General features: G+C 40.7%; 2 protein-coding genes and 1 long non-coding RNA gene across 3 annotated transcripts in view; 2 read left to right on the forward strand and 1 right to left on the reverse strand.

The window, feature by feature from the left end:
• The window catches only part of stx8 (syntaxin 8), a 40,557-nt gene extending 40,154 nt beyond the window's left edge, over positions 1 to 403 (reverse strand). Inside the window, exon 1 of the mRNA XM_034584033.1 lies at positions 270 to 403. Coding sequence (XP_034439924.1) covers positions 270 to 286 — 17 coding nt within the window. The 5' untranslated portion in view covers positions 287 to 403. The remainder of the gene's footprint in view (positions 1 to 269) is intronic.
• On the forward strand, positions 307 to 20,491 carry LOC117766380. Its single transcript, XM_034593787.1, has 8 exons — positions 307 to 399; positions 1,597 to 1,616; positions 19,150 to 19,171; positions 19,364 to 19,541; positions 19,633 to 19,715; positions 19,855 to 20,031; positions 20,173 to 20,280; positions 20,387 to 20,491. The coding sequence occupies exons 1-8, from the start codon at positions 307 to 309 to the stop codon at positions 20,489 to 20,491; spliced, it is 786 nt and encodes a 261-aa protein (XP_034449678.1).
• Positions 15,752 to 19,145, forward strand: LOC117760762. The gene is made up of 5 exons (XR_004613722.1): positions 15,752 to 16,810; positions 16,933 to 17,118; positions 17,270 to 17,470; positions 17,688 to 18,886; positions 18,977 to 19,145. It is a non-coding gene; the product is annotated as an uncharacterized LOC117760762 (long non-coding RNA).
• Positions 20,492 to 22,141: the final 1,650 nt, after the last annotated feature.

The following is a 22,141-nucleotide window of genomic DNA, read 5'->3' on the forward strand; positions in this document are numbered from 1 at the left end:
GTTACTAAGTTTGAACACGAAGAGAAGAAATAAAAGCTTTCCTTTGCCCCGGTCCATTACAACACATACAAAGATGAGTGTGTCATGTCTTGTTGAAGCTGGAAGTCGTTGTATTCGGCTAACGTTAGCGTTAATGTCTATGGGGAAGAGCTAGCTCCTGCTTGCTAACAGGCTACAGAAAGAGTAGCTACCAGGGCTGTGAACGTCTTTTTAAGTCGCACATATGACAGTCGAGTTTCTGTATCACAGCCGTTTAACTCAGCACGTACCACAGATCCTGAGACATTGTGATAAAGGTGGTTTAGGATGAGAGAATCCAGCTGGTTCGCACCATCCGACAGAAACCACCAGCTGACTGGGGCTTGTTTGGGTGCGACGTCACTACGGCAAGAGGAGAGGGTCGTTTGACTCCAGGGTTGCGTTTTTGCCAGAAAATTAAAAATAGAGCATTAAAGAAGAAATGTTGTTTACTCGATTCAATTTCTTAAATTGAACATGATATTCATACAGATATACAGTTTATGGAACAATCTCAACAAAGAAACCAAAGAATCTAAAACAGAAAAAATTATATTTTAAAAAAACAATTAAAGCCAGTATGCTGAGGAAATACAATGCAATTTGTTAATTAGGGCCCGAGCACCGAACAGTAGGAGACTTGTAGGAGACTTGTCTTGTAGACTTATGATTCTCTCAGCTGTTGACTGATCAAGTTTTCGTTGTGGTCTCTGTGTCGGACTTGTAGAGCAGTCTTGATCTTTTGTTCTGTTGCACTCTTTGATCCAACTGATAAGTCTCTTTTCAGTTGTCAGTTAAGTAGCCTGCTGATAAAAGTTGGCTTTAATGTCTTTGATCTCACTATTCAACAACAAAGGACTCTGTGTTTTATTATTAGGGCCCGAGCACCGAACAGAGTGGGAGGCCCTATTGAAATTGTAAGGATTTTTTTTTTTTTTTCAGGCAAATGAATTGGCTTTTTGAGGGCTTTAACATGCTCAAATAATTACTAAAGTTTGCAGAAAATTTGAAAGTGGTGAAAATTTACATATTCTGGAGTAATTTTAAATGGGCGTGGCAAAATGGCTCAACAGCGCCCCCCGCGCCCCCTGGAACGCGTTCACATTGACCGATCTTGACAAAAATCGATACACAGGTGTATCATGACCAGACAAACAAAAAAGTCTAGAGGTGCACTTTGAAAAAAGCAACAGGAAGCCCGCCATTTTGCATTTTTCACATTTTTACTTTGGCGAACTTGTCCCAGGGCTTTCATCAGATCAACTTCAAATTGAGATGTCATCTAAACAAGATAGAGATAAAAACTACCTCAAAGATCGATTTTTCGTCACACGGTGTGACCGTGGTGCGTGGCGTGGCGTCAAGGTTTGATTACACGCCATCAAAACACGAGGTTCTGTATCTCGGACATACATGGACCATGAATCCTTTGATGCTGAGCCGTCAACAAACAACTCCACTCCTGCATTATCAGCATCAAAGGATTCAACAACAAACTAAATATAGTAGTTTGAAGATTTTGATCATTGATGAAATTTCCATGGTGAGTCATAACCTGTTGGCTTATATCCATGGAAGATTACGTCAGATGAAACAAAGTCGTGATTTTGCTCCATTTGGTAATGTGAGTGTTGTTGTGGTTGGAGATTTTTTTCAGTTGCCTCCTGTTAGAGGGAAACCGCTGTATATAGATAATGTAGGTATTGATTTGTGGTCTACTATATTTAAGGTTGTAGAGTTAAAAACAGTTATAAGGCAAAAAGATGACGCGTTTGCCCAGTTGTTGAACAGAGTTAGAACTCGTTCAAAAGGGACCCCAATGTTAGCTGGTGAAACGTTGTGAAACTGGTGAAGTCAGCTCAGCTTTACACATATTTTCTACTAACAAACAGGTAAATGAGCATAATGTTGTCCAACTTGCAAAGACTTGTCCTGATTTTGTTGAGATAAAGGCTCAAGATTTTGTAAATTGTAAGAGAACAGGCAAGTTGAAGTTGATGAGTGGTCATCATTCACGAGTACAGAATACGTGTTTGGATGAATCACTGGCTTTGGGTATTGATGCTCGTGTTATGCTTATTAAGAATGTAGACGTAGCAGACGGTCTGGTAAATGGAGTATGTGGCACTGTAACACATATTGTTGACCAGAGTAATAATAAAAGGTTTCCTGACACAGTGTATGTCAAGTTTGATGACAATGAAGTCGGTGCAGAGATTAGGAAACGCTGTGCGTATTCTGTAGCAGTTGAGATGGGCTCTACTGGTATTAGACCAGAGGAGGAAAGGGTAACCAATAAGGGCGGTTTGCGCCGGCAATTTCCACTGAAACTTGCTTGGGCTTGTACTGTACATAAAGTATAGGGTTTAACTGTTGATGAGGCTGTAGTGTGTCTCAAAATAATCTTTGCACCTGGACAGGCATATGTGGCATTAAGCCGTGTTACAAGTTTGTCAGGGTTGGTTATACAGGATTTTGAAGACAGGGTCATATATTGCAAGGATGACATCAAAGATGCAATTATAAATATGCCTCCCTTCTTGGTCGAAAGTATTTCAAGGCCAAGCTTTACAAATGCAAACACACATAGTTTCACATTGTTTTTGATGAATGTACAAAATTTAAGCCGACATATTACAGATTTGGTGTCATGTACAAAGCATTTGCAGTTTAACTGTATTGCTGTTACAGAAACATGGCTGCCAGAAGCTTTCTCAAGCGAATCTGTAAAGATTCAAGGTTACAGCTTTCAAAACCAGCCACGTACTTCATCTTATAGTAGCAGTAACCACACATTGGCAAACATACAAGAACAACAACATGGTGGAGTTGGCATGTATAGTTTAGATAGTTTACCATATGAGGTCATCAAAGTACCACATTTGAGTTTGGAATGTTTAGTGTACAACTACACAACATCCAGGATACTGATAGCAGTCATTTATCGGCTGCCATCATATCCTATGTCTCAATTCAAAGACAATCTGACCAAGTTAATTGATTGATTACAGTTGCTGTAATAGGAGATTTCAATGATAATATTTTCAAATCTTCTAATACTTCTAACTTTATGGCAGACAAAGGATATATCCAATATGTCACTCAAGCAACAACTGAGAAGATGGTGAATTAATTGACCATATCTATATAAAAATAACATGTTATGACATAGAAACTGTAGTTTCGCCGACATATTTTAGTGACCAGGAGGGGATTGAATGTTCTTTTACATCTAGCTCGATAGACAGGGACATTGGTTTAGAACAGCTGTAGGTGTTTGCATTGAGGCTAATAGCAAAAGTAAAAATAACAACCTGAAAACTAATTCTAAAATAGACATTTTAAGAAATAGAAAAGAATTGGTTAAAAATAGAAGTTTTAAGAAACATTTAAGTTCTTTTCCCATATCAGCAGAAATTTATTCCCCAAATTTCGTATTCTGCTGAACAAACCAGAGTTTAAATTGATAAAAAATAAGAGTCGGGTTCACAACTGCTGAGACAACCTATTTGAGAAAATAGGTTTAAGAATAGAGAGGATGACTGTGGTTTTTCCGAGCATGGGAAGTCTGAGTTTAAATCAGATATAGCAACTCAAAACTAAACTGCAATGTGCCGGATTGGGGAGCGTATGAATGTTGTTTAACTGAAGTGAATATCAGGGACTGAACTAATCTCCAAGTCTCAGTGTCTCCGACTACACCCTGATCTGGACTCAGCTCCACCAAGAGAACAACCATAACCAGCAGTGGTGCAGCCTGATGTGACCAGTCGGACACTCAGCTGCTACCGCAGCAGAGGGCGCAGGCAGCAGCTCCAGCCGTCCCTAACCTCTATCCAGACTCCGACCTTGTTGCAGCGGAGGATGTGGACAGGCTTCCAGCATACACCACTCCATATGTGGCAGCCCATATTCCACGGCAAAATGGAAAAAGGACAATTCATGGCCTAAATGCAACCAAGATGAAACAACTCAGCAGATTTGCAGAACATTGACATTCACTGATAAGGAAGAATCATTCACACATGAATCGTTCACACATTCACAAGTGGTGAGTGGGGCGAGTGCAGAAAGCAGGGCAATTTGAAGCTTTTCTGAACTGCAGAGACTGCTGATGAAGATGGAGATCAGTGAGATGGTGCAAGCAAGCTGCATTGCTTGGGAGTCTGCAAATCTTGGGACAGTTGAATTACATGCTATCCGTGCTGAAAAACTCTTGAACAACAAGAAAAAGAGAAGGAGTGCGCAATTGACAGAGAAACTGCAAATGGCACAGCTGGCGGCGAATCAAAACCAAGTTAGCGGGGAAGGGAATGGTCACGGATGGAGAGGAAGGGGACGGGGAAGAACTGACGCCTGTTACAAATGTGGCAAAATTGGACCTTGGGCAAGGGAGTGCCCTGGGAATTGACAAGCGGTGGAGCTGGGGACAGTGAAGGATTCATCTGGTGCGGACGCTGAGATGGAGAGAGAGTTTCAACCTACACATCACTATCACTATGTCTACTCAGATACTACTGATTTTGTAGTAGACAAGTGTCAGAAAGTTTTACAGCCAAATTTGTGTTGTGAGTGGTGTATTATGTGAATATGTTTGTCCTTTAAGAAAGATTTGTAAACCCCACAGAGAGAAATCACATTTGTGAATTTGAGCAATGCAAATAAACTTTGATTGATTGACTTGATGAGTGATGCTGTCTTTTTAATACTAATGTGTGAAGTTGTCGAGCTATTATTTCAGGTATCGTAGAAAAAAATCATACGAAATGAATGTGATTATTGAAAGTTTATATCTCCATCTTGTTGAGATGACACTAATCTCAATTTGAAGTTGATCTGATGTAAGCCCTGGTACAAGTACCTCAAAGTAAAAATGTGGAATATGGCCAAAATGGCCACTAAATGCAAAATGGCGGGCTTCCTGTTGCATTTTTCATAATGCCCCTTGAGACTTTTTTGTTTGTCTGGTCATGATACACCTGGGCTACGATTTTTGTGAAGATCGGTCAAAGGGAAACCTAGGGGCTGCGTTCCAGAGGGCGCTGTTGAGCCATTTTGCCACGCCCATTTAAAATTACTCCAGAATACGTAGATTTTCACCACTTTCTAATTTTCTGCAAATTTTGGTATGAATTTGAGCATGTTAAAGCCCTCAAAAAGCCAATTAATTTGCCTGAAAAAAAAAATAAAAAAAAATAATAATAATAATCCTTACAATTTCAATACGGCCTCCCACTCTGTTCGGTGCTTGGGCCCTAATAATAAAACACAGAGTCCTTTGTTGTTGAATAGTGAGATCAAAGACATTAAAGCCAACTTTAATCAGCAGGCTGACAACTGAAAATACACTTATCAGTTGGATCAAAGAGTGCAACAGAACAAAAGATCAAGACTGCTCTACAAGTCCGACACCGAGACCACAACGAAAACTCGATCAGTCAACAGCTGAGAGAATCATAAGTCTACAAGACAACTGCTCCAACAGCAACACAGAGCCAAACTCAGAGAAAACAATGGAAGGCCTCCTGCAACAACTGGAAGTCTCAGAGTTAAAGAATATGAAGCTGTCGCTGGAGAACCAAGCTCTTAAGGTGCTGATGAACAGCAAGGACAGCAAATGGAATAAGGACAAGACACGGATGCAGGCTGGGATTGCGTCATTGGAGAGTAAATTGAAGAATGCCAAGGTGGTACAGAGGACTAGAGTCCGAGCTGAGGGAAATGAACAAGAGGTTGGGGCGTGGAAGGATGGGATGGGATTGAAGGAGCTGAAAGAGAAGAAGGAGCAGGAGAAGAGAGAGAAAAAGCAAAGAGAGAAGGAGGCGAAGAAGGAGAAGAGAAAGACAACTTCTCACCTCCCTTCACCCTGTTAACCCCCTTCACCTCTCCCATCCTTCCACGCCCCTAATCCTGTCTCCCATCCCCTCATCCCAACTGCCCTCCTCCACTTCCCTACCCCCCACTCCACACAAACTTGTATGTGTCCTCACTTAAAATAATAATAAATAAAAATATTGAAATCACTGAAAAACGATTCACACGTCAGCCTGATGTACATTTTGTTAATTATGGTTCCATTTGGAGTGTTGGGGAATGGGCAGGATCATTTGCTGAGGTCTGAGACGTACTTGTTTTCAGAAATATATATTTTTGAGGCATTCATGTAATCTGTAAAAATCTGTATAACTTTTAGTTGTGTCAATGGTTGGAATAAAAACATTATTTAGTTATATAGTTTATTATTATATTAAATGTTATAATAATATAGTTTAATAATATATTCATATAAAAAGACTTGAAGGGAGTATGTCACATGAGTTGTGTGACAATTTTGGTTAATGTTTCCAGGCAACAGCAACACAGTAAAACACAGAGTCCTTTGTTGTTGAATAGTGAGATCAAAGACATTAAAGCCAACTTTAATCAGCAGGCTACTTAACTGACAACTGAAAAGACACTTATCAGTTGGATCAAAGAGTGCAACAGATCAAAAGATCAAGACTGCTCTACAAGTCCGACACCGAGACCACAACGAAAACTCGATCAGTCAACAGCTGAGAGAATCATAAGTCTACAAGACAACTGCTCCAACAGCAACACAGAGCCAAACTCAGAGAAAACAATGGAAGGCCTCCTGCGACAACTGGAAGTCTCAGAGTTAAAGAATATGAAGCTGTCGCTGGAGAACCAAGCTCTTAAGGTGCTGATGAACAGCAAGGACAGCAAATGGAATAAGGACAAGACACGGATGCAGGCTGGGATTGCGTCATTGGAGAGTAAATTGAAGAATGCCAAGGTGGTACAGAGGACTAGAGTCCGAGCTGAGGGAAATGAACAAGAGGTTGATCGTGAAGGACAAAGATATACAGTTCCTAAACAATCCCCCCGAAGAGCCACAGGCTGTCATTCAGAGGATAACAGAGGAGTTACGTGAGTACAAGCAGAAGGTTGAGGATGTCAACAGGGAAAAAGATGAAGTAATTGCCACTTTCCAAAGTGAAAAGACCGCGCTGGGCGATAAGAATGATGAGCTCATGGCCAAACTGAAGACCACCCAGACTCAGATCCTCCAGAGCGAGACTGACTGTAACCTCAAAGTCAACGCTTTGGAGAATCAGCTAGGGAGTGAGCAGTTGGAGAAAGACGTCTGCGTTCAAAGAATCAAGGAGCTGGAGGGTCTGGTAGAAACCACAGAGAAGAAGTGGCTCAACATGCAGGAGGACTTGCAAAAGAATGTTGAGCTCACGGAAAAACTGACAGCCATGCAGACTCAGATCCATCAGCTTAAGTCTGACTGGGACCTTAAAGTCAACACTCTGGAGCATCAGCTCAGGAGTGAGCAGGTGGAGCAAGAGACCTGCCTTCAAAAAATCAAGGAGCTGAAGAGTCTGGTTAAAGCCACGGAGAAGAAGTTGCTCAATTTGCAGGAAGACGTGCATAGGAATGTTGAGCTCACGGAAAAACTGACGGCCATGCAGACACAGATCCATCAGAGTGATACTGACTGGGACATAAGAGTCAACAATCTGAAGAATCCCCTCAGGAGTGAGCAGTCGGAGAAAGAGACCTGCCTTCAAAAAATCAAGGAGCTGAAGAGTCTGGTTAAAGCCACGGAGAAGAAGTTGCTCAATTTGCAGGAAGACTCACAAATCAAATCTCAGAAGATGGATGAGGATATCAAGTTCCTCATTGTGAAGACTACTAAGCTTCAGGTAAGTGACCTGATCAGCTCAGTTTTATTTGAACAATAACTTGTTGGATTTTGAGTTTGTTTCAGATTTAGACTTTGAGAGTGAAAATAATGAAACACGTGTCATCTCTGTCTTTTCAGGAGCTGGCCCTCATGTCAGACAGCGACAAGGCCAGAAGAAGAAAGGATGAAAGAAAAGCTCAGAAGGAGGAAGAAAAGAGACTGAAGAAGGAGCTGAAAGAGAAGAAGGAGCAGGAGAAGAGAGAGAAAAAGCAAAGAGAGAAGGAGGCGAAGAAGGAGAAGAGAAAGACAACTTCTCACCTCCCTTCACCCTGTTAACCCCCTTCACCTCTCCCATCCTTCCACGCCCCTAATCCTGTCTCCCATCCCCTCATCCCAACTGCCCTCCTCCACTTCCCTAAATATAATGTTTGCTCCAAACACTTTACATACTGCAGTTCTCATGCAAGGATCGAAACAGAGAAGAGAGGTCGCCATTAGATTCCTGCTGACGTTCAGACCTACGGACTATTTAAAGTTTCCAATAACCTGACTGACTTGCAGGTTGGCGTTAGGTTAATTGGATAATTGATTTTCAGCTTGAATGTGCATGTGAACATGAGTGCGAACAGTGAGGGTTACACTGCGATACACTGGCCACCTGTCCAGGATGTAATTCACCTCAAGATCAACGTCTGCAGGGATTGGCTTCAGCTCCCCTCGACGTATAAATCACTAGTCGGTGGACTGTGGGAGGAAGCTGCAGTACCTGAATAAAAGAAACCTGCAGACACGGGTGAAAATCCAAACTCTGTGGCTCAACCAGCAGTAAACGTGGGTAACAGCGTCCCCAAGATCTTTAATACCTACCATCTTCTGCTATCAATTATGCATAACATTCCCAAAATTAGTGATAGAAAAGAAATGCATGATAAATAATTATTTACTTTTCCTTAATTTTGTAAACTGTCATATTATTGTACATTTTACATGTCATTATATCGACATACCTTTTTGAGTCACATGTTAGTTTTAGCCTCAGAAAGTTCATTGGATGCATCAGTTCATTGCTTGTATCCGGCACAAACTTCCGGCTCAAGTTTCTGTATCCTGGGCTACAGTAAGTCTGCAGTGTTAACTGGAGTAAAACAACGTCATCCAGCTGTAGGGGGAAAACACAATTGCCTTACACGTCCTGCATCATGAGCCATGAAGTCGGAACATCAATGATGCTGCTCTTGTCTTTTTTGTGTTCTCTGGGAGAGTTATACAGCTGTATCCCAGTTTCTAAACAGATTGTTCACATCAGAAAACAAATGTCAATCATATGTGTGGGAGGAGCCATCAACAGGAAGGGATCCAGTGTTATCGTGAACTTAATTTTAACCTTTGGATCCTATCTCATGAGTTTCTACAGCAAATGGAGTTTTCCATGTTCTCCTGGGAAATGTAGATAATTTAAGATTCCATCCAGACATGTTTTAAAATAATACTTATTTAAAGAAAGCCATCATTTATTATTATATCCTCTGCCAAAGAGGTTATGTTTTCACCCGTCCTTTTGTTTGTTGGACAACAACTGAACAGATTTCCATGAAACTTGGTGCGATGTGGGTCAGAGAGGAGGTCAGTGAACTTGATGTGTATTCGGAACAGGAGGCAGATCGGGGAATTTATTTTCTCTTTCTTTAACATTGGGAGATAGAGCGTCTTTAAACATGAAATGATTTAATTTCTCACTGTTGGTTGCAGACCAATGCGCTCTACTGAGTTATTTATGTTATTAGGTTTGCATTATTTTTAAATTGCTTGATGTATTTTAATCCCTGTGGACGTGTAAATGTGATGATTGTATTTCTGTATCATTGTTTTTCTATATGGATATGAACCTATGAGTTTGAAATAAAGCTAAATAGTCATTTGTAAATTTAATTTTCTAAGTTCAGCTGCTGGACACAAGCTGCCTCCTACTTCACTGGAAAGTCCATTTTCAGTACATATATAGGCCAACGCAAGTAGATCCTGTGTCTCCAGAGACATTTGCTGGGTCGAAACACCACTAATACCAGCTTAAGGGAGCTGTGATTGCAGTGAGGGCACCTTTCTGTTGTGTACGTTGATTTTATTTGCTATCCATGCAACATGGTGTAACACGCCCTATAGCACAAACAGGGTATGTATGAGACTGCTGCAATAACCCGATGAAAACAGAATAATTTCCTAGAGATGTTTCCTCCCATGCAGGTCTAATCATGTGATTTCACATTTCCCTGACTGCACAAAGTATTAACACATCTCGCTAATGTTGCCCTCCCCTCCTTTTCCGCCATGTTAGCAGGCTTAAAAAAGATCCCATCTACATCTCCCCTCATGAGTGAAATGGGAGTGAAATCAATTAAAGATCATAACATTCACCTTATCAGTCTATTTCATGGCAAGAGCGAGTGGCTCCTGATATTCGCGTCTTCCTGTATATTTGAGGGATCAGGGATCTGACGCCGTCAACACTCGAGCAGAATTTCGATGCCATTTCTGGGCTTTAGCGATTCAGTCGTAAAGCCACAGTAGAAACGGGGCTCTAATTTGTGATGTGATGAAGAGAGAAATCTCAGAGCCAGAGCTTTTCTATTGGCAGTGGAGCTCACTGAAGCAGTAGATGTGACTTGTGGACTCATATAAATGATGTGTAGGATTTCACACCCAAATGAGCTTTATTATATTACAGGGCACATTGTCATCAATCATAAAAAAATATCCATTTAGGCGCCCTGAATGCATTTTGTGTCCAAAAGAGGAGGTTTGTTTATTTAATGCATGCACAGTAACTAGTTCAGAGTACATAATTATAATCTGAGCTGTGCAATATGCAACACAACGTGTGTGTTCTGTTATTTGTTATTTTCGGACCTTTCTGCAGCGGTGACGATTAAAAAGAGATGCAATGACAAGGAACCTGGAAAGTAACACAACCATCAACTTGTTCCTTCTGCGTTTCATCCCTCTTTTCTCCAAGATTTTCACTCGTTTGAACCCGAAGTGTTTGAGTCAATATGAGAGAGGGGACCGCACGTGCTCTGATTTGGAGTCTTTTGATTTTTTTTTTGGTGGCATACAGTTGAACCCGGTGCTTTTAACATGAAACACTATCCTTCCTCCTCAGACGTTCCGAGAGGAGAAGGTTACAGAGCTACGAGAGCATGAAAGACCATTCAAGAGTATATCATGGCTGTTCTGCTGGCGGGGAGTGTCTGCCTGTCTTGGCCTTGGAAGATACTGCACTGTAAAAAAAGTCCGTGAAATTAACAGTGAAGTGCTGTAAAATCATGACATAAAAATATTGTAAATGGAAAAACAATGAAGCAGGGTTTAACTTACAGTAATATTTTGTAAAATACTGAATGTAACATAACTGTTAATTTTAAGGTAAAAATATGCTAAAATCATCATATTTCTTTGTAGAATTTACAGATTAGTGTAGGTTAAACAAAGAAAAACTGTAATACAAAAAGCAATACAATACAGTTAAAATTACAACATGATAGTGTTAAAAAAAAATTTTTTATACAGAATAAAACTGTATTACATTTTACAAATTTATATGTTATACTTTACAGATAATAATATGTACAAATACAGCTAAATTATGTTAATATGAGGGGTTTAAAAAACAGGTGATGTGTCTGTTTAGAATTGAGTAGGCCTATATTTAACAATATATCAGTAGGGTCATAATAATAATAATAGTAATAATAGTAATGATAACTTTATTTGTGTAGCACTTATCTAAATGAGGTTACAAAGTGCTTCACACAAAAGTCCATGGCAAAAATGAATTTTAGAGCAAAATCATAACATAATAAGGTCAAGACCTTAAGTTTATAGAGAAACCCAACAGTTCCCACAATGAGCAAGCATTTAAGGATAAAAAAAATTCTTGTTATTATGGTAATTACTAGTGATTAGTTTCGAGAAATAGTTGGCTCTTGCAATTTTTATTTTGTCATTATAGGAAGTTAAGAGTTCTTTCATATTTAGGTAGTGGACATGCAGTTTGGTCTTTTTCCACTTCCGTTCATTTTTTCTGCACAGCCTTTTAAGTTCTCGTAGCCTGTCATCAACGCATGGAGAGGTGTTAATAGGGGATTTCATTCTTGTTTTAATGGGGGCTACGATATCCAGTGTGGTTTGACAGGTATTATTGAACCCATTAAGTAAAATATTAGGATCAGATGACTCATGACTCGCGTTATGGTCAAGAAGACCTACGGAAAAGTTTGATGAGAATTTTGAGGCACTATGTTCATTTAAGATATACGTGAACTTTTATGTAACTTTTTATGCTTTTTTGGGCAACGTTGAACAGGGAGTCAAACTTAACACAGAGGGCGTGATGGACTAGACATGTAAACCACGAGGTCCCAACTTTGACACATAAATAAGTTATAATTCGTTATTAGCCTGGTTAAATAATTATTTCATTGTAGTATTTTGAGAGTCAACAAAGTATTTGGTAGAATCTTCGGAACAAAAAATGCCTCCCAAGTCTTCTAAAACCGTGCTGACTAATGACTCAGAGGCTAAGGCTACTATAGCAAGAACACTGTGGACGCTAGCATGCTACAGGCATTCCGGGGGAGATTGTCAAGGAAGTTATTCAAGAAGAGAATAGCGGTCTCCGTGAAGAGATCAAGCGGATCTGATAAAAACTGCCCTAGATGAATGCAGTGACAAACTACGTGAGCATGACGAAGGGCTGAATGACTTGGATACCGGCTTGGAGGCGATGGAGACGCTATACGCAAATTTGAGCCAAAAAACTACAGGAGAAGACTGATGATCTGGAAAATAGAGGAGGACGATGCAATCTACGTATCATAGGAGTGCCAGAGGGTTTGGAAAAGGGAAATCCTACACAGTTCATCACCGGGGTTCTACACAACGTTCTTGGGGGTCCTAATGGCGTGGAGGAGCCCCCGATTCTGGACAGGGCTCATCATGCCACGGCTCAGGTACCTCGTGAGGGGGACCGACCGCGCCCGTTCATCCTGCGGGTTCACGGGTTCACGGGCTGTCGATGCGTGGCGATTTCTTTTCCCATCAACCAGACAACTACTACTAATTTTTCTCTCCGATGCATCAAACATACTCGCATATCAATTACTTTTTCGTTGACAAAAAGCTATTATCTAATGTCAAAGTATGCATGTATAATAGTATTGTTATATCCGATCGTAGCCCCCTGGTTTTAGAGCTCAGTTTTCCGAATCAAAATTCAGTTTACTCATGGCGGCTATATGCTCTCTTGTTATCTGATGAAGGATTTATCCAGTACATTTCCAAACAGATTGACATTTTTCTGAAAAACATTATATACATTATTATATAATCAAATATAACTACTGAACTGTTCGTTCACTAATAAACAAAGACAGAAACGTCTAACTGAATTAACGGACCTCATAATGAAATTGGATCAACAACACTCAGCCACCCCCTCTCCAGATCTTTACAAACAAAGGCTAAATTTACAAACAGAATTTAATTTACTTTCAACTAAACAATCTGAACAGATGCTATTTAGATCTAGGCGGTCATGGTATGAGCATGGACATCACATCACATTACATTTTTTAATAGTAATGAATTTCAATGTTAATTTTACATTCCCGCTCAAATAAACGGCTGTGTTTGAATTTCAAACACTCACTGACTAGTAGAGATTCATTCTGATTGGACTAGAGCAGCCAGATCGGCGAAGTATACCGCTCGTGCCTGAATGCGCGCCCCCACTCCTCGCCCACTCCGCCCGGTCTGCTAGCGTCTGGAGCTGAGCCGAGCTGAGTTCACCTGAGGACGGCGGGGTTACGGTCGGTAGCACTGGTAAGCTTACGTTCATCTTCTTCAAACTTGAAATACGTGTGTTGTCACTTTACTACGAGCTTCTGTTTGGGACCGAGGGGATATTTTACAGTCATAACGACTGACCAGCAGTTAATTACTCGGTGGGTTTCATGCTTAGCGTTGAACTCTTTCAGTTCGTTGTTTCATGCTGTTGTGTGGGTGGTTTTACAGCGTCACCGGAGGAGGGAAAACACTTCTAAAGCTAAGCTAAAAAAATCGGGCGGTTTTGTTTGTTTGCTAAAAATGATTACCTGCCGTTTTTGCAGCAAAGTATTAGAGACGTTGAGGGGTTATGTGCTGCATTGTAGAGTTCATAGGAACGCACCCCGTTGTTTTTTCAAATGTTTTGGTGCCGACTGCAAGCGGACATTTTGTACTTACGCAGCTTTTAAAGCTCATTTCTATCGGGTTCACAATGAGCCGGTGTTCCAGTTTAACTGGTGTTCATGGCAACTGGTGATATGTTTACTTTTTTTCCAGATGTTGATGGTCAGTTGCAGAGCCGGTCGCAGATTCGTCATTTTCACAAAGCGCCTGTGTGTGAAGTGCCACTGAAGGTCTCGTTGAATAAACATCAAACAAAAACCCTTCACGAGTTAATGTAATGTGTCCGCATCACGTTGAGACAACAATATCAATCAAATGGTAATAAAAAAAAAGAAAATAGTATAAAAATCTTGAACGGGATTCGAAACAACAAGCCGAAGCACTATGACCTTGTGGCCTGATGACGATCTCATTACGCCACCGAGCCCCTGAGATCTTCATCGCGCGTCACATAAATGTCGCGTTCTTTGCTTCGTCAGCTGTATAACACCAGATGTGCTTTCAGGTAACGCCCATGTTATCTGGTGATAGTCCGTTGAAGAATACACACGCGTGACCAGCTCCACTCAAAGTGCTTTCGTTTGACGCTGGTGATCATTACAATGCGCACACACCAAACAAGTGTCATATGAAAACATCCCCTCACATCAACAAGGCGGAAGCTCGTGCTGTGTTTTTGTGAGTAAAGTTGATGAACGTGCTTCTATTGGGCGTGTAAAGCTTCATGTGTCCTCCTGTCGCTGCTGGTTAAAGTCAGCAGACGTGATTTTAATAGATGTACTCGATGAACAGGTTCAGTCATTGGAGAATGAAAACAACCCAAAACACCCACGTTAACTTGTGACAGTCACAATTTCCCCCGTAAACTCGGAGTTATCTTTCATACTTCACACATTTGGACACCGCTGCGCCCACTGCTTACTATTAGTGTGCGTTTCGTGTGCTCGTTGATATCCTGGTTGGTGTGAAGCGTACTCCCTGAAACAACACATGGTAAGATGTTCACAGGCTTCACAGTCATCCGAACATAGAGGTGATGCTATACATCAGTCCGATCAGTGGCGTGGTGGGCAGTGCCATTGTCAATATGTTAGGCTCTTTTTATGTGGACCACAGCGCATCGATTCCTGTGGTGGGATTTCTTTCACCTTTATATTTAGTCTGAAGATGATACTGACACAAAAAGTTACACAGGGAACTTTATTTACTCCTTCGACTGACACAGCTCCAACAAAGCACGCAGCCATCTGACAGAAGAGAGGAAATACACAACACGTTCCACAATGAAGACGTTAAGTTAGTTTTCCAGATCTGCTTCGTCACATGTGTTATGTTGACAACACACTCGACACACTTCAGACATATCATCTGTTGATTACACAGTTAAAAACAACACTTGCATTTCAGAAACTACGAAAAACAAACACCCGTTCTCTGATGAGTGTTTTGAGTTGTTTTCATTCTTCGATGAATGAACCTGACTAGACTTTGCTCAATAATTCCAGAGAGAGACTGATATGCCTGTGTTCAGGACCTCTCAGACTACCCACATACTGAATATCAAACATTTTTACTGTATAGATTAAGAGGTTTTTCAAAGTAAAGTCCAACATTTCCACTGTGGAATAGATCATTTCAGGATATTTGAAGTGCTTAGTGTTTAGTACATAATCCAACTAGTATTGAAGGAAATGCTGGAGATAACCCTGCAGCTCCGCCGTATAGCGGACACACAGCGTGTGTTAACAACAGACAACCGACAGACAGCTGATCTGCGGCGCAACCGCAGTCAGTGAGTCCAAAGAGTCGGCAGTTTTCTCAAGTCAAGGATGATATCTGTCTCTGCTTCCCTCTGTGTGTCTGTGTCCGATGATGGCGGGGTTAAATTCACTTCTGAGGTGTCACAGCCAGGTTCAGAGGTTAGAGTGGAAAGTGCAGAGTTCATACATTTACACTTAGAGATTTAATTAAAAGACACTTCCTTTGACACTCCGTTTTGACACCAATTACATGACAACTGAGAGATAATTATAAGGGGGTTGACTCGTTCAGTAAAAAAAGGAAAGATCTAACAAATAAAAAACGTAATTTTTATTTACCTTAACTCTAAGATCGAACTTTGAACTCGCATTTCCGCCGTTGTCTTAGTCGTCATATATGCGACTAATTAGAAAAAGTTTTCAGTGCTGACCTTCGACTCGTCCGACAACTTTTGCAAACTTTGCAACTTGTTGGTTTTTCGTTTTTCGAATTTCGTTTCTGGTGAGAAACTGTCAGCGCATCCACAATCCAGAATGCCAGCACGACGAGGGTAAGTACGCAAAGATTTAATTGAAAATTAACAGACGGAGACAGATACGTCTAAACTATAGTGGCGCTCAGCGCTGTCCCCGGGACTTAAATGAGCGGAGGAGAGATATACGATATGATGCGTTTCATCATATCGTATATCATATCATCAACCAGTTTTATAATTGGTTGTCTAGGACATTACATCTTCCCTCTTGACAATCAACATTCATGTACAAACCGTAATACCACAGTACAAATACTTTTGTTCATCCTTATTCTTTTGTTAGTACAAAGTAATGCCAACTTTTTCAAATGTTCTGTTTATTTAAAAACAGTATGTCAGGACAAGACTTGCTTGCTTACAAGGGACATTTTATTTTGTCATTATGCTACATTTTCACTGGGGTATTATTAAAATCTTTGGTGAATTCACTTTAAAATAATTAATGTTAAGGACCAATATCGCCACAAGCATGAACTTAAATGTGTATTTATTATACAATCAATAGACCCCAAATATATTCCAATGAGTCTTTATGTTTTTTCCCATTTTAGAGTCATGTTTTTCCTTCCTTTGGAAAGGTGAGTGTTATTTTTACAACTGTAATTACTTGTAACTTGTCAAAGTTTGTCTACATGTCCTTTACAAATTAAAAAAAGTTATATAAATGACCCAAAAATGAAACTTGTTATTTCAATTTAAGTCCAGAAGAGTTTCCATTACGGCAGAGGCTATTGTGTTGGTCATCAAAAAGCTTCAGGCCTCAGCTAAGCTTCATGAAGAAAAGGATGACACAACTTTCTGGGGTGAAGCATGCCAGGATCTGGGAATTGCTAATGGCAATATCAATAGGAAGAGGCTTAAACATGCCTATCATCGACACAAAAAGGTAATAAAGCTTTTACTTTTACCATTTCAATATTTAATAATATATCATATCTTCGTAAAGAAATCCATCAATTCCTAAGCTAATTATTCTTTTCAGGGTTTCCTTTGATGTGAAGATGAAAATTCTGAGAATCACTCAAAATGTGTTTCAGATCAATGAAGCAGTGAGCCCTCCACAAAAAGCTGGGCCAGTTTCCCCACAGCCAGCCAACATAACAGCATGGCCAGTTTCCCCACAGCCTGATAATGATACTTCATGGCCAGTTTCCCCACAGCCTGATGACATTACTGCAGGGCCAGTGCACCAACAGCCCAATACACATACATCGACATCTCCAGCGGAAACTGCAGAGGTAAATATTGCAATGGTCAATAATGACATAATTGTTATGAAATACAGAATACTGTATCAGTTTTTTCAAATCTTGGTGATTGAAAGTTGTACAAAAGAACTGTTAGGTCTCTAGTAAATAATGTGTGACAACAATGGTTAACGTGCATATACTGTTATTAGGCAACTTCACAACAACTTGTTCACTGATGCTGATTATGTTTTACTGTGTTTTGCAGTCCCATTGTACAACAGGCAATGGCTCCACAACATCATCATCCGCGGATGAAAAAGAATATCAGGAACAATTCTTTTCTCATCCATTGCCTAAGCAACCCTGTTTTGTTTTGTTTTTTCTGAAAAACAATGGAAAAAACTCAGGAGGACACAGCATGAACGGCGTTTCAAAACACTGAACTGGACAGTTATAATAGCTAATGGAATCCGCAGCATTCATCCACATTGCAGTTTTGCATTCAAACACCACAACGTCCAAACGATTGGGTCGACTCGAAATGCACCTGTATTTTCTTGTTCAGGCTACTGTCTTTCTAATAACTGCCCTGTCGAAGTTCAGGTGAAAGTAGAAGATGAGTCATCACTCAAGGCGGTTGTGACCTTCAGTGGAGACAAAGTGTGGCACCACAGCGAAGAACTGCAAAGACGTCCGGTGCGTGCAGATGAAAGGGATGCCATAGCGGATATCCTCACCACCAAACTGCCAAGAACATTATACTTACAAAATTTGGACAAGCTGGAAGACAGTGTTGTGGAATCCGGATGTCGGGATCAGGTTCCTACAACCGGTGTCATGAAAACACTCTCATGTAATAGTCGGGGAAAAAACAGAAGACACAAAAATGAAATGATTAGTTTAGAAATTATGCGAGAGGAAGAGCAAGATTCAGAGGATGCAGTTATACAAACAATAATATTGCAACCCAAAAGCATTATGCTGTGGTCTGACAAGACTCTCAACTTGTTTTATGAGCGGTGCAAAGATGACATTGTGTATTTGGATGCGACGGGCAGCATTGTTCACAAAGGAAAGGGGCAATCTGCACCATTCTACGTATGTGTATGAAATGGTGGTGAGACATCCATCAAAAGGATCCTCCCCTGTTCCTGTGGCCACATATCTTACAAATGACCACACCACAACATCTGTGTCATATTTCCTGGGGTCATTTGTGACCGACTTAAGAAGACTCCACAGAAGAAAAGTTAATAAAAGGCCGGCAATGTTGATATGCGATGGCTCCATAGTCCTCCTGCAGTCACTCTCATATAACTTCTGTGGATTGAGCCTCCAGGAACTGCTGTGCAAGTATTATGACATTGTGACTGGACAAGGACAAGAGGACTCCATAGGGCTTCCGATTTTGCATCGCTGCTTGAGTCATGTCATGAAAAATGCAAAGGACCTATGCCGAAAACAGTGAGTGATTGCTGTATATGCTTAAAATGTTCTAACATCATAACATGGGAAATCTCTGTAATACTAATTTTACAAGCTTTGTCGTTGCAGTGCCTCCCAACATTACCACCTGGCAATGCATGTGTTTGGGCTCATGACACAGGCTACAACACTAAAAGACATGGATGAAGTTGTCATCAGTGCTGCAATGGTTTTTTCCAGTTCCCACAGTGGGAGGAATGTTGAAAAACACTTCCAAAATCTCCAGAGGTTGTTGTTGAAAGCATTGTGGAGCAAGACTTTGTGGTATGTGATCATTGTCTCAATTGCCACCCATTTTATAGCAATAATTAATTGTTGGCTTTGTTAGGACTGTATTCACATCCATATTTATTGCAAAATGCAAATTGACTACAATCCTTAAGCAATGACGGTTTACATTTGTTTACAAGATCCAACTCGAGAAAAAAAAATGTAATTTCTTATTATTTTTTCTAGAATGATGTGGGACCAACAACGTTCCAACCTCATTTTGAGGAAGTCATTCAGAGGGCAGAGCTTGAGAAGGATGGGGATCCAAATGTCTATTTCAGCCCAACATTCAGCCCAACATTCATCCCAACATTGCTGAAATACTTCCTTCCTCAGGCTGCTCTTTGGTCTGGCTTACTCCTGGGTTAGTCCTCTTCTATGGCATGTGCTTTGATACATGTTTGTTTTAAAAGCTTATTCAGTAAATAAATTAAAATGGCATTATCCTTTGGCAGGTGACCTTGGACGCCACGGAACGGGTCCTGTGTATGACAGGCTTACTAAGAGGTTGAAAAGAACTGCCCGTAAACCCACACAGGTACTATAACATAAAAGATCTGTTAGTAAAATTGAAAAACATTGCATTATTCAATCCTGGATATTACAGATTTTAATGCAAATATGGTGAATGAAGCAATTTTTATGTTATATAACGTACTGTACATGTTGAACTCCAGAATTACACCGAAGACAATAAAACACAAGGGATAATGGAGAAAAGCCAGTGGGACCTCAAAAAGATCCGTTTTCAACGGAGACGGCTTACCAGACTGGACGATGTTGTATATACCTACAAGATCACACTGAATGCCCTTCTAAGGGAATACAGTGACTCCATGAAGAGGAAGAAGAAGGTAAAAAATTGAAGCTCTGATATATAAACTATACATGAAATTCCTGTGATTGTTGACTTTTTTTCTTATAAAATAAGTCAAGTGAAATGTACTTCAGCGGTAGCTGAACTATTAACATTGATTTACTCTTTGATTAACTTTAGACACCGTGTGGATTTGGAGTGGTGGAAACAAAGACATCAGAAGAGGCGAGGAGTTTATGTGAGCCCTTTAACAAAGCCTTTTGTTTTCAAACGGCAGAAGAAAAAGGTAAACATTTTGTAGAGCTATCCATTATCCTTCCATATGTTTAAATAGCTTAAAAATGTAATCGATAAAAAGTTTGTGTCATACAGAATATTTTTGTTTTTCTCAGACCACACAGAAAAACAGTACTGGCGTGTCAACAAGCGATCAGTCTCATGCTCCATTACAGGTAATCAAAGTTACACAAGGACAGGAAGCTAATCAAAAGCACTAATGTACAACAGCTGTAATTAACATTTATCTTGTTGTTATAATTTTTTTTCAGGCAAATGAATTGGCTTTTTAATTAGGGCCCGAGCACCGAACAGTAGGAGACAGTGGGAGGCACTATTGAAATTGTAAGGATTATTATAAAAACATTTTTTCAGGCAAATGAATTGGCTTTTTGCGGGCTTTAATTATACATGCTTCTGTGCTATGTCTCCACACAATGGATCTGAAAGACTGTACAGCGTTTAATGTCCTGCGGTCTCCGAGCCCGAGTGTTTCATCTTCAGCTAGCGCTAGTAGCCCCTCGCTAGCACCTCCAGTAGAGCTAGGAAGAGCAAGTCGCGACACACCGTTCTCGCAGGCATTCAAGGGAAAGCTGACTAACATTCCACTGTGTTGTTATTTATTATTATTATATTAGGTTTGTCTCTTCCCAGTGGGGAGAGAACAGGTGCATTCAGTTAGTGAGTTTTAAAGAGTTTTAAACATATAATTAAATAGCATTAATAACATTATATAATATTTAGTTATTATTCATAACATTATTATTTCAAATGTAAATCAAATATAGTCATCAAAATATCTAAGTAAGAAAAAAAGTATTTACTGAAATAAATGATCGCAAAACTTCGTCATCAGTAGGTGTTTTCACAGATAGGACTTATAGTTTTTGAATTATAGTTGTTTGAGTGCTGCACTCAGAGTTTAGATTTGTCTCTTCCCAGTGGGGAGAGAACAGGTGCATTCAGTTGAGTTTCCATGGCAAACTTCTTGTGAGAACGATCGACGACCACAAACCACTCAGCACATAAGAGAAAATAGAGCATCAACTGTTCCAAGAGCTTCATCAACAAATAGATCTGCTCTCTGTTGTAAACATGCAGCAACCAGACATTGTGTTGAGCCTCAGAGCCGAACCCCTCCGCGCCAACAGGGAGATTATGGCTCTTAAAAATGGAAACTTGTCTCTGAAGGAGCAGGTGGAGCAGCTGGAACACCAGCTAAAAGACAAAGATGGTCTCATAAAGAAGAAGACCAAGAAACGGCGTGCTCAACTCAGGGCCTACATTGACTGCATGGCTGAGCTCACTGAGTGTCAGGCCAAGGCTAGGAGTATGGAGGCAAGTCTGCACCAGGAGCCACCTCAGCCTGAGACAAGCTGGAGCAGAGAGGTGGAGAAGGAGATCCAGGCTCTGAAGGAGCAGTTGGAGCAGCTGCAACATCAGTTGAATGACAAAGATGGTCTCATAAAGAAAGAGACCACGAAACGGCGTGCTTGCTTGAGGGCCTACATTGACTGCATGGCCGAGCTCACTGAGTGTCAGGCCAAGTCCAAGAGTATGGAGGCAAGTCTGCACCAGGAGCCACCTCAGCCTGAGACAAGCTGGAGCAGAGAGGTGGAGGTCGACAAGGAAAAACAAGCTCCGAAGGGGCAGGTCAACCTGCTGGAGGTCGGACAGAGGAGGCCGATGGTTAAGCTCATTAACAAGAACCAGCTCATCACATGCAAAACCAAAAAAAGGAGAACTCCCTACATCGGCTGCCCGGGCTTGCGCACTACAAAAGAAAAGGAGCATAGGAAGAGTCCAGGCTGGAGGTGAATCAGGAGGAGACGACTCCAACTATGGGACTGAGCTGCAGAAAGGTGGAGGCC

Source organism: Hippoglossus hippoglossus, chromosome 1 (genome assembly GCF_009819705.1).
Source record: "Hippoglossus hippoglossus isolate fHipHip1 chromosome 1, fHipHip1.pri, whole genome shotgun sequence".
NCBI classification, from domain to species: Eukaryota; Metazoa; Chordata; class Actinopteri; order Pleuronectiformes; family Pleuronectidae; genus Hippoglossus; species Hippoglossus hippoglossus.

Coding starts and splice junctions, on each gene's coding strand:
- LOC117766380 (XM_034593787.1), top strand. CDS start 307: ATGAGAGAATCCAGCTGGTTCGCACCATCCGACAGAAACCACCAGCTG. Junction 19,172..19,363: donor TTGTGGAGCAAGACTTTGTG/GTATGTGATCAT, acceptor TATTTTTTCTAG/AATGATGTGGGACCAACAAC. Junction 20,281..20,386: donor TCAAACGGCAGAAGAAAAAG/GTAAACATTTTG, acceptor TGTTTTTCTCAG/ACCACACAGAAAAACAGTAC.